At 40.9% G+C, this 13476-nt stretch overlaps 1 protein-coding gene across 1 annotated transcript in view; it reads left to right on the top strand.

Annotated features, from left to right (window-relative positions):
* Positions 1–13476, top strand: part of LOC118019981 (ankyrin-3) — a 331347-nt gene that overhangs the window by 145551 nt on the left and 172320 nt on the right. Inside the window, exon 8 of the mRNA XM_035019746.1 lies at positions 3605–3703. Within this exon, the coding sequence (XP_034875637.1) occupies positions 3605–3703 (99 nt within the window). The remainder of the gene's footprint in view (positions 1–3604; positions 3704–13476) is intronic.

The following is a 13476-nucleotide window of genomic DNA, read 5'->3' as shown; positions in this document are numbered from 1 at the left end:
TTTCTTTCTTTCTTTCTTTCTTTCTTTCTTTCTTTCTTTCTTTCTTTTCTTTCTTGATTTTTATTTATTTATTTGACAGAGAGAGAGACAGTGAGAGAAGGAACACAAGCAGGGGGAGTGGGAGAGGGAGAAACAGGCTTCCCGAGGAGCAGGGAGCCCAATGCAGGGCTCGATCCCAGGACCCCCGGATCATGACCTGAGCCGAAGGCAGGCGCTTAACGACTGAGCCACCCAGGCGCCCCAGGGTTGGGTCTTTCTTAACATTCCCACCTTTTCGACTATGGCAATCAACCTCTGCATTTTATCTGTGGTTTTAGAGTTGAAGGCTTTTCATATATACTGCCAAATTGCATCCCAGAAAGCATGTGTAAGTTTACATTTCACGAGCAGCAAATGAGGGTTCTCTTAAGCATGCATTTTCATCTCTAACATCACTGGGCTCTTTTGATATGCTGGGATTCCATATTTTTGTTGTGGACTTATACAATGGAAGTATAGCACTGGGTCATGTGCATAGTAGGACATAAAACATTTTTATTGGTTAACCAATGAAGCAGAATATAAATGTGCCATTGAGTGGTCTAGGGGTACCACTTTCATTTTGATTTGTTCCTAATTGACAGAAGCAGTCACTACCAGATTCAGGAACACAGAAGTATGTATTTCATTCAGAAGCTCCATTTGACAGAGAGGAGAAGCAATAGTTGTTTCTAGACCACTGCCCAAGAGTCTAGGAAACTGAATTCTCATCCCGATTCTGCCTCTAATTCACTGTCTTTTAATATACAAATTACTGACCAGTTCTGTTCCCCCGTTTATCTGTCAAATAGGATTAGTGATTTAGTTCAATAGAGGGTGGTGAAGATAAAATGAAATTATGTAAGTGTGAGCCCTTTACAACACTTTTTAAGTGCTACAGAAATATAAAGTATTCCTCTAGGGTCAGAGAGGTGTAGAAAAACGTGGGAGTTAGAATTTCAAGGCAACTTTTGACATCTATGTATCACTGTATGAGAGAATACATGAATATGGAAGAGAGCAAAATTAGAAGTGGAGTCTTTCTCTCACTAAAATTAGCCTACTTGTAATGGAGGTTAATTAAGTCCTTCTCAACCAGGCAAGGGCACAGTTTTAAAGGGAAATCACATGTAAGCCCTGACTCCCGCCGGGGAGGGATGAGATCTTTGCACCATCTCCCATTCTGGGCTCAGTAAGCTTCCTTTAGACCATGTTTCCTACAGACCTAACCTGCCTTTCCACCTGCTGTCTCAGGTCTAGAATTCACCCACTGTGCTGCTTGGGTCTGCACTCGGACAATGGAGACAAGCAAGACAGTTAAAAAGTCATCAGGAATTTTGTTTCCTTCTGCCAGCTTTCATTCACACCAAAAATAGTCCACACCAAAGGGGACCAAAGCATACACAATGCACAGCATAGAGTTCTACTTCCTCTTTTGTAAACTGTTACACATAGTTGAAACCTTCAGCTGTAGCCTGGTAGATCTAGAGCAGGGTCAGCAAACTACCATCCCCAGGCCAAATCCGGCCCACCGCCTGTTTTTGTAAATAAAGTTTTATTGAAACACAACCATTCCCATTTCTTTACATATTTCATATGGCTGCTTTAGCCCTACAATGGCAGAACTGAATAGTTGCAATAGAACTTGTATGTCTTGCAAAGCTGAAAATATTTGCTATCTGGCCCTATGCAGAAAAAGTTTGTCTACCCTGGTCTAGAGCCATGATACTCATCCTGTGTACTCCCCACCAGCATTACTGAAGCAGATTTGGTTTCCTGAGGTCTTTCTTCTGCTTTCATGTAATGAATCAATTGATACTTTGGCACCTAAGAATGATGAGGGCAAGAGCTGTTCAGATAGGAGAATGTAATGCTAGGAGCATTATAGTTTATAATATTTAGAAAAGTTTATAGAAAATACAGGGCAAAAGAACATATCCAATAACACTCCATGAGGATGAAAGCAGCTAAATCTAGAGGTTAGAAAAGTCTACACAATGAATTACTCAGTTTTTTCAATAAATAAATAGTCATGGAAAAAAGAACGCGGAGTTGAGCACCTACAGAGATTAAGAGACGTAAGGGACATTTCAAACTAATGCAGGTGTGGCTCTTCTAATTTGAACAACTCTGCTGAGCTAACTGGACATAATGGGAGAATTTGAACACTGACAGGGTCTTGGTGTTATGAAGGAATTATTTTTAGTTTGTTAAATATAATGGTGTTGTGATGACTTGTTTAAAAAAATCCTTATCTGTTAGAGTTAAATTGCAGTATTTGTGGGTGAAATAATATGCCTAGGATTTTTCTCTTCCTTCTCTTAAATTTCTGCGTGCACACACACACACACACAAAAAAAAAAATAGCAGGGAGCATAGAAGAAATAAAATCACCAAAAGGTTGATAAGTATTGAACCATAGTGATAAGTACATGAAGCTCATGCCTTTCTTTCAAACTGTGTATCTGTTTGAAAATTTTCATCATAAGTTGTTTTCTAAAAAACCCAAGCTGAGTCATACTTTAATTTGAATCCTGGTTTTGCCAGCTATTTGTGTTTTGGTAAAATAGACATTATAAGTCAGATTGTTTATGGCATTGTGAGGATTATGAGAATTAAATGAGACAGTAAAGAGTTAAGCACAGTGCCTAATACAAGGGAATGATCAGTACCTGGGAGCTGTGACATTGTATCTGCTATCAAACGACAAGAACATAACCCCTCACAAGCTGAGATTATGCATCCTATAATTGACTTATGTGAACACTGGACCTTAAATCCATATTGTTGCTACACAGGAGTAAGGAGCCAAAATAGATAATGTTTTCACTGTATACACACACTTCCCTGACAGTCTGGAAACAGCCATAGTGCCTGTAAGATGCATGGAGGGAAGACCTGTAGTATTGAGGGGTCATGACTGGAATTTCAGATTGTCCTAACAAGATGTGTATTCCTCAATGGGAATTTCAAAAACAGTTTTCTGTGACATTCCTAATAAATGCCTGTGAACATATTTTAAAAGCCCCACGTGCATGGGCAGTCCTGTGACTTTGGTACTGACCAGTTTCCTACTTGGAGTTGCTGTTGTCTCTCCTTGATATCTTGTGCTCAAATGAACCCAAAGATGGCTCTGAGTAACATGATACTCCTTTCACTGAGTCTCAGCCAATGTAATCAGCCACTTAGTCAACCACTCATTACCCAATAGGTATCGTGCAAGCTTGTAAGACAACACGTTGACTTAACGCTGCAGGATTTTAGAGCAAAAAAAATAAAAATAAAAATAAAGCCGTCTCATCACCAGTCACTTCAGTCAAATGAAATAAAGTTGGACCCACCTCCACAGACTGTGTTCCTTAAAATTCATCCCTTTTTGGGAGGGATGAGTAAAATTACTGTCAGAAATGTTGGGATGTAAATTTACTGAGTAAAATTACACTCAGAAATGTTGGGAAGTATTCTGTTCACAACGGCTGTTAAAAAGAAAATTAAAAAGTGAGAACATGTTGGGGGAAGTTGAGGAAGCGCTGTTTTGGTTGAACTAAAGATACCGAAACTGTACTTCTTTTCTGTTCTCCTACAGAATGACATCACGCCTTTACACGTTGCATCAAAAAGAGGAAATGCCAATATGGTAAAACTATTGCTTGACCGAGGAGCTAAAATTGATGCCAAAACGAGGGTAAGAGTGCAATTTGTGTACATGCTTATACTTCTTCTCAGGAAGTAAGAATTCTTCTGATACCTTCACACGGGCTCAACGCTGGCTTTACTTTTCCTTCATTTGTTGTAGTCTCTGAGAAAATGACTGCTAAAGTTATTTGTCCTAAAATGGGATGCTGATCCAAATTTATAAATCTGCAATTCAGTCACTGCTTGACACTGCAGTCTGGGCTGTTTGGTCAGTTTGACATTAAACCGACAGTTATTCTATTTAAAAACAAATCTGTCTACTTTTGCACACTGCTGGTGGAAATGGAAAATGGGGCAGCTACTATGGAAGAACGTATGGAGGTTCCTCAGAAAGTGACAAATAGAACCACCCTACCATCCAGCAGTTCCTCTACCAGGTATTTACCCAAAAGTATTGAAAGCAGTATCGTGAAGCAATATTTGCCCACTCGTGTTCAATTGCAGCATTATTCGCAATAGCTAAGAGGTGGAAGCAAGCCAAGTGTCCATCGACAGAGGAATAAAGAAAATGTTATGTATACATGTGATGGAGTATTATTCAGCCTTAAAAAGGATGGAATGCTGTCCTATCCTACAACAGGAATGAATCTTCAGGACATCATCCTGAGTGAAAGAGGCCAGTCACAAAAGTATAATACTATATGATCCCACTATTCTATGGGGTATCTAGAGTGGTCAAAATCATAGAAGTGGAAGCAGAATGATGCTTGCCTGGGGCTTTGGGGACAGAGAAATGAAGAGTGTTGCTTAATAGGTATAGAGTTTGAATTTTACAAGATGAAAAATTTCTAGAGATGTTACATAACATGTGAATACAGTTAACATTACAGAAATGTGTACTTAAAATGGTTAAGGGGGTACATTTTATATTGTATGGTTTTTTCCCACAATTTAGAAATTAAAAAAAAAAAAAACAACTACAAATTCTGTTTGGCTAGGTGTTTGGCATGCTGCTTGATTTGGTGAAATGCACTGTGGGTAGGGGAAGGAACTGAGTCCCAGAAGCAAGTTCGAATCCCAGATGCTAACCTTAGCCAGTTGACTTCAGTAAGCTGTTTAATCTTCTGCATGTAATTTCTCTATCTGAAATTAAAGAAAATTAATGGCCACCTTGAAGGGTTGTTGCTCAACAACATGATCATGTTAATGTGTGTAAACTGTGTTGGCATAAAGTCGGCCGGAAATAAGTCCCAGTCATTGCTGATAACTTCAGAGGTCCAATTAGCACTAAACTTCTGACCAAGGGATTATTGTTTTCAACATTTCATGTATTTGTTATAAGGTGTGAGTGAGAGTGGGTAACAAAGGCTAGTAACAAGGTGATCTCACTATACATAGCCCTCTATCTAAGAGTCTTGGATAGTTTGTAGCCCCCGCAATCCTGGGCTTCCTCCGTGCAAGAATCCTGATCTTAGTGTTTCCATAACTGGCCTGGTAACCTGAATTTGATTCCTGCAGCTCCTTGATTTACTACTTTATTTATTGTTCACTGCATTGATTCACTCAACCAATATTGAGGGTGCCTGTTGTGGGGCAGACACGACGAGGAGATAGAGCAAGACTGCAAGACACTGTCCCTCCCCTCGTGAAGCCGATGGGCAGTGTGTCCCCTGTACTCTGACCGGAAGACGGCCCCGCCGTAGGTACTTAGCAGGAGATCCACACTGCTTTTTCCTGAAAGCTATGTCTGTACCTTAAAAGAAACAAGCTTTCTAGAGAGGAGGAGTGAAGAATGATGAAGTTTGACCCCCTAGAGGACTGTCTGGCTGGGCAGGTAAATTGAACAGAGCTCTTTTTGAATTGGCTTTGCATTATTTAATAAGAAGCCATAACCATATGCTAGAGCTGCTGCTTTAAATGGCAGAGGTCTTCCGCTAATATAGGCTATTTAAAGAGGTTGTAAGGAATAAGACAGAATCAGTGCTTATGCCTCTTGATTACCATGTAGAGCTAAAGGATCATTTGTGACTAGGGAGAATTTTTATGAAAAGAATGAGGAATCCTGGAGCCAAGCAGGAAAGAGGAGATTGAAGGGATATACCTGGATATCTGGCTAGGGTTTCAGTGGCTAAGTGGATTAGAAATTACCTTATTTCTCCCTTGATAAAATCATGAATCACAGGCAAAATTCCTTTTTCATCATTTTGCATCATTTATCAAACACTTACTTGCTGTATTTGATACACTGACTGGATGAAAAGAGTATCTGGGGGACTCAGGCCCCAGGTTTATGGGGCATATAGCGACACCAGGGTTAAAACATAAAAATCTTCTGGATAAAAGTATCCGAGATAGGGAATAATGTAGTAGGCAACTTGGCACACTGTGCAAATTCAGGATGCAACTTGGTTTCTCTGCCATTTTGCCTCCCTGTTCTGACAGGCTCTCTGGTTTGGAATAAGATGCGGACTCCTTTTTCCCATCCATTCAGTTGTAGCTGGGATTTTCTTCTCTCCTGTGCTATGTGACTGGCGTGTGAACGTGAAGGAGACAGAAACAGAGACCAGAGAAGCCTGTCCTGCTTCTGTTGTTGTCCCGTAGGGAGTGGGGGGAGGGTGGGATGTGAGTCAGGCACAGGCTGAATTCCTGGCAGGCCGTATTGAAGAAAGTGTAGTACATACCCCAGATATGTAAACTATGCTGTGTTCTTCTCATCAAAGCTTCCCTTCTGTCTGGCTGAAATGACTGAGTAGTGGTCGGGTGTGTGGGTGAAAGGGAAGGAGGCAGCTGAAATGTCAGAAAGCCCTGGGGACAAGCCTAAAAACACAAAATTGTTCATGAATACAAGTTTTAACTACTCAATCCAGTAGCTCTTGGGAAAATAAATGTTGTTATCTACTGATCCACCTCCTACCAGGTACTCATTACTGTTATGGCTACCTTGTTGCATCAATAGTCTTCCCTGTTACATGCAGTCCCCCATGTTTAGAGACAGGAAAACATCCCTGGATTTCACTTCAGGGGCCAGCACTCCGTGGGACCTGGTCAGCTCCCTCTGTTCCCTTGCATGGGCTGCTGACCTAGTACAGGACTCAGGTTCAAAGCAGACTCTTAGAGCCCTTTAATTCAAGCAAGAAAACCTGAATTATGCTAGAGTAGTTTAGCTAGGACCTGAGCAAGATCTTACCAGCTGGAAAAGCAAATGAGAGTGCATTTTATTTTACCTCAGTGACCTGATCTCGAGTCTTAAGTGTGACTTGCAAGTAAAATTGTGATCTTGGGCAAGTTCACCCTCCTGAGTCTTAGTTTCTGTCCCAGCACAGATGGGGAGTTGTTCCAGATGGTTTTACAAGCTCTCCCATTTGGAGGGGCACTGGATATTGTTAACTAAGAATAATTAGTTACTGTAAAATTCAAGATGGTTATATAAGTTAGGTTGACGTTACCAAGATATAAAGTAAGAGACCTCAGCTTCCATCCCCCCAACGAAGATTGTTAGGCAGCTATCCACAAAGAAAAGCAGAGAGCTTAGGAGTCTACTTAAGAATCTTCAGTGACTGGGGGTGGGGGCGGGGGTAGGGCAGAACCCTGAGAATAATTGCGGAAGAAGGGAAGGAAGACGAGCTTCATTTTGCCTGCATCATCCGATGCCGGCCTGGGAATGCCTCAGCCTGAAAGAATTTCCCTCACCAGGAGAGGGAGAGTAGGGTGAGTGGCCGGCTTCCCTAGCCTGCAGGACACCGCGGGAGGGAGCCCACCCAGAGACTGGCAGAGCTGCGATGACTAGAGAGAGGAAGGAGCAAAGAAACGTAGGTGCTACTCGTATCAGGCCGCGGCGGGCGGCCTGCAGATTTCACTGGGTTCTGCCCCGCGGCTATTCACATTCACAGACCCCAGACTCCTGAGTCCTCCCTTCCCTGCTCCCTGCTTCCTGCCCACACCCCACCCCCACCTACCTCCACCCCCTGCTGCTAGAGCCAAGGGTCCACACCAGCAGCCAGCCAGTACAAGATGGCAGCCACGAACCCCGTGCGGACCCCCACCTCCATGTGCACACTTGGGCCTAACGCCTCCGCACACTGGCCTGATCCTCATCACCTTCACTGCTGTCCACGTACCTGTGGCACATCGCAACAAGCCACGCCCTCACAGCGGTTTGTGGGTCTGAATTTGGCTCTGCTCCAGTCACTGGCCTTCACCCCTTGGCACATGTGTAGGGAACCGTCTAGTGGTGCACCTGTATGCCCCAACCAGACCCTCATTAGTGGCCTCCGAGGCTAGGCCCACACCCCTGGGGAGACCCTGCAGCCTCAGTAAGACACACGGACAGCCATGGTCCCCACAGCTGCTGGTGCACCTGCAGCTGGCCCTGGCCCCCGCCACTCTGTGTATGTTTGCAACCAGCCCCCACCACTGCATAGACCCGCAGCTGGGCCCTGCTGCTGTGTGCGCACCACCAGCTCCGGCCACCGCTACTGCGCGCCCCAGCCCCTAGCCACTGGCCCTGGAGGTGCCGCGGACGACTCCAACAACCCTTGTAGCCACGGCGGACCCCCCACAGTGCTCACCAAGAACCACGCAGTTGTCAATGTTGTGGAGCTGAGTGGCCTGAGCGGATGAGACATCATATACCCCTGGGACGCACCCCCGCATTTGGACACACATAAATGGCTGCCGCCTTGTACCGGGGCTTACCGTACACTCCAGCATGCCCCCACCCACGGGTGAAGGTCTTTCCATAGCTAGGTCAACTCATCAAGTCTGCTAGAGGTGACTGCTTCTTTAAATGTGCAGACATCTATATGCAAGACTACAGGGATCTTGAAGAATCAGGGCAACCCAATACCACCAAAGGAACACAGGAAACTTCCAGTAAGTGATCCTAAAGAAATGACGATGTCAGAATTGCCTGACAAAGGAGTCAAAATAATTGTTCTAAAGATGCTCAGAGAGCTATAAGAAAACATAGTAAAACAATTTAATGAAATTAGGGGAAAAATACAAGAACGAAATGAAAAGTTCAACAGAGATAGAAAATATAAAAAGAGAACCAAGCAGAAATTTGGAGCTAAAGAAGACAGTGACAGAGCCAAAGACCAAATAGAGCGCTCCAACAGCAGAGCGGATCGAGCAGAAGCAAGGGCCTTTGAAATTATCCAGTCAGAGGAGCAAAAGGGAAAAAAATGAAAAGGAATGAAGAAAACCCGCAGGACTAAAAAGGCACCACTATGTGAAAACAATCTACCCATCACTGAGTCCCAGAAGGAGAAGAGAAATTTACCCGAGGACTTAACAAACTGACTTCCTGACACTGCCCCCCAAATCCGGAGAGTTGTAAGGGTCAGGAGGGGGAAGAAACTAGACAAAGAAGCAGGTGCCCCTAGAGAACAGAAATTGGAGTTTTTTAAGAAAAAATATTAAAGAAAAAGCACCCAGTGGTTTTATGCAAAAAAAGAAGTCACTAGAGTTTTATTGATTAATTGATAAAGCTTTAATACAGCATTATACTGCATTTCCAAGTTGTGGAATATTATTCAGCCATAAACATAAAGGGAAATCCTGCCACTTGCAACAACATGAGTGGACCTTGAGTGCATTATAGGAGGTGAAATAAGTCAGACAGAGAAAGACAAATACTGCATGTCTTCATTTAGATGTGGAATCTAAAAACATCACACCCACAGAAATGGTAGAAAGGTGGTTGCCACAGGCTGAGAGGTAGAGGAAATGGGGAGATGTTGGTCAGAGGGTACAGAGGGTACCAATTATAAGGTGTATCTATTCAGGTATCTAAGGTTTATCTTGGTGACTATAGCTAACAATCCAGTATTGTATATGCAAAAGGTGCTATGAAAGTGGACCTTTAGTATTTTGACCATAACAAGAGCAAAAATTATGTGAGGTGAAGAATGTGTTAAGTAACCTTATCATGGTAAGCATCTCACTGTGTATGTGCCAGATCATCACATGGTATAACCTAAACCTACACAATGTTCCAGGTCAATTTTATTTCGGTAAAGTTGGGGGGACGCTGGGGAAGAGGCTTATACATGAATGTTCCTAAATCATTTAGCTAGGATCTGATGAACCACAAAGCCTGTGGTCCTTTTTCTATTTAGTTCATTTCAAGAAAGCTTCTCCTATTTTCTCAGCCTCTTAATGGACTGATGTCAACTGGCTTGTTATCTTATTCTCCCGTAGAATAGACAGGAGTAGGTACCTCGAGTATCTCTGTAATACTGGTGGCAAATGTGCTGAGATATAAACATATATCAAGGCAGATTTTTCCAGTCTGGTCTATATGCAGATCCTAATTTTAAAATAATTTTTGAAATTTGTTCATTTTTTTCAGTAAGATTTTAATAGCTTTATTTATAGACAAATGCTTTGCAAAGAATGGCTACTTGTGATAGCCTGCTGGTTTGTTTTTTTATTTTTCCTTTAACTCTAGCTCTGTGTAAAGCTAGCATGTATACTTCTTGAAGGAAGATACTTTGCAATGGGTGGTATCTTGTCATTTTCCTTCTCCTTTGCATCAATTCCCAGCCAAATCAAAGGCGCAATGTGGACCCGAATCAGAACCATTTTAAGGCTTCGTATCATCTTCCGAGTTCTCTCTTTTCACTGTCTCTTCTCTACCCAATAGTAAAGACAGCTGTGCTTGTATTTAGTGCTTCAGAAAAGATGGCCGACTTCCAGGTAGAGTCAGTAATACCAGTGCTCTGATTCCCAGAATGCCGCTCTAATCACGCCTCTCCCAGCTTCCAGTTGTCCTAGCAGGTGCCACTGCCTGCATCCTCATACAATCCCGTTACCACCACATCACATTCTTGGCACTCAGATGTACACATTCATCTCAGTATCTGTACCACTTAGCATACTTCCTGGCATATACCAGATGTTTAGTATTTGCTGAATATATAAAAATAAAAGATACTCTCCTTAGTGTTAATTTGCCAAAGGTCTTAATTTTCTTCACTTTATACTGATCCTTTGGTAATGTAATTTTGCTACCTGAAGTTAATGGCTTCCAATTGATTTATAAGAATGAAGAGATATTTGTGTGCAAGTACATAAAGGGTTTTCAGAATACCTCGAATCTGTTGGTTGTTAAATTCTTACTATTCTGGGAAGGTGTCAGGGGACACTTGGGTGCCCTGTAATTTTAGCTTGTCCTTTCCCAGAAATGCAACTGGTTCTATTTTACAGGTTAAATACAAAGAGAAGAGTAATATGGGTATTGACTTTTACTTTCTATTTTATTTCCAGAGGTGTATTGCCCTACCTAAAAATAAATCCTTAAAGAAAATTTAAATATTTTATGGTCATAAAATAGTCTCCATCAAAGAGAAAATTCTAATACAATACATTCTCCTTAGAGTTCCAACATAGACATGTTGACTAGAGCATGTGAAATAATGCAAAATACTCTGGGTTTCTACATTAATCAAGATGAATTTGATACTATTTATTTCATTCAAAAACAAATTAATTTTTAATTTTTACATCACAAATATTAAAAGTTAATTGAAATTTATTTGGATTCAAAGAAGGGCAATGTCACCTTCCCCCTAAATGTTACTGTGAACCTTAAACTGCTCTAAAAAAATTAAGTCTTTTTTTTTTTTTTTAAAGATTTTATTTATTTGAGAGAGAGAGAATGAGAGAGAGCACATGAGAGGGGAGAGGGTCAGAGGGAGAAGCAGACTCCCTGCCGAGCAGGGAGCCCGATGCAGGACTCGATCCGCGGACTCCAGGATCATGACCTGAGCCTAAGGCAGTCGCTTAACCAACTGAGCCACCCAGGCGCCCAAGTCTTAATATTAAAAAAAAGGAAAGTACAATTAATCATGAAATGCCCTTAGCTTTCAAAACATGAAAATCTCTTTAAAGGAAAGAATGCTTTTGAGAGTTGCAAAGAGTTCTGAGAACATGACAGGAGCATGTTCTCCCCCTCTGTCTCTCTCTCTCTATTTCTCTCTCTCCTAATGATTTTATAGCATATTGGAAACTCCATTTCCCTTACCAAATTAGAGATATAAAACTATTGGGTAAATTTTGTGTGCCACTGAAGCCAGACTCTCGTGAAGAATCTACAAAGCAGGCTCAGGACAGGTATTATTTACATTAATTCCTGTGTGGTTCTAAGTGCTGGTGCCCAGAGGGTACTCTACTCTTTCTCCTATTTTCTTGTGATGTATGTCAGTAATGCTCACATCCTATTTCTTTTAAATAACTTGACATCCATTAGGCACACAAGTATTCTCTAGTTATCAATGGTAAGCATCTTTAATTATCCTCCTTCCCAAAGGAAAGATACGGTAAATAAATAAGTCATTATTGCTTTTTTAAAGTGTCAACTTTAATTTGAAGTTTTTCCATGTGACATCTTCTAAGAACTATATAAAAAGCAACTTTATGTATTTAAAATCATATTTTATAGTAAGGTATTCAGTTTCTACCTACTGAAAATTCAAGAAGTCTCTTACCTATTTATAGAAGGAATATTCCCAAAGTAGTGTGTGATAGAAACAAATATAAACGATGATGGTATAGTGTGTAGAAGTCACATATTCATGTTTTTACTCAACTGTATTAGAGTTTTGACTTCAAGTAATGATGGAGTATTTTATATTGAACTAAACCTCCTGCTGATAAAAATCATAATCTCTGGAAATATAGTTTTTAAAAAACTTCTTTGGAGGCACTGAAAAGTAATCAAAACTTGGCATAAACTGGAGTGAATTCAACTTTTGAAATAACTAAATAACATAAGATGAGATCTATATTTATATGGCAGGTACTGTGATACAATTCATGGAGAAAGTCACAGTGTTATTGTCTTGAGGTCAGAGGATCAAGTTTGGGGCTGTAAGAGTGGCTGGATATTCAGGGAAGAATCACTGAAAGGAGGGAACCACAAATAAAGAGCTGAAGTCAATATAATAACTCCCCACAATCCTTGGCTGAGCCCTGAAGTATGTATGTTGGGGGGGTTGAAACACCAAGGAGGACATAGGGAAATAACAGGTAAAAAAAAAATGGAAAGCTGAGAAGAAAGTTCAGCAGAGCCTTTTGCAAGGAAGACAATCACCATATCAGGGAGGCTTGGTAAATATCTTTGGTTTTTTATTAACTCTACAAGGACTGCATCTTAGAAGTTATGACTGTGTCCCAAGTCTAAACTTACTCTTGGAATAAGGACAAAACTGAAACAGACCTGCCATTGAAAACCTAAAACCAAGTCCCTAAAAGATCAGAGTTTTTATAACATATTATTCACAATATCCAGTATTTAAATTAAATTTAACATATAATTAGTAGTATACATGAGAGGCAAAAAATTCTGACTTGCAGTCCAAAGGAAAAGTTATGTAATAAAAACAGAACCATAGATGACTCAGATGTTGGAATTAATAGACTTTAAAATAACTATGATAATATGTTAAAGATCTGAAGGAAAAGATATAATGAGTAAGGCAAAAAACATTTTCAGGAGAAATAAGGAAATCATAAAAAAATAAATCGTAGAACTAAACAATATCTAAAATTAAAAAAAAATTAACTGGATGGGATAAAGAACAGATTGAATACAAAGGGAGAAAGAATTGGTGAACTTGAAGACAAGTTGTAAAAATCATCCAAACTGTAGAACAGAAGGAAAAAGATTAAAAATCAAATTAACACCGTATCAACAACCTATGGAATACTAGCAAGCTGACTAAATACATACAATGCAGCCCAAGAAGCTGAGGAGAAAGAGAATGGAGTAGAAAAGATTTCCACTTCAATCATAAACTGCAATCCCTGGACCCAGGAAAC

The sequence above is a fragment of the Mirounga leonina genome, unplaced genomic scaffold (assembly GCF_011800145.1).
Source record: "Mirounga leonina isolate KUSES-001 unplaced genomic scaffold, KU_Mleo_1.0 Mir_109, whole genome shotgun sequence".
Lineage (NCBI taxonomy): Eukaryota > Metazoa > Chordata > Mammalia > Carnivora > Phocidae > Mirounga > Mirounga leonina.
Note: the sequence above shows the minus strand (reverse complement) of the source record. Positions and strands in the feature narration are given on the sequence as shown.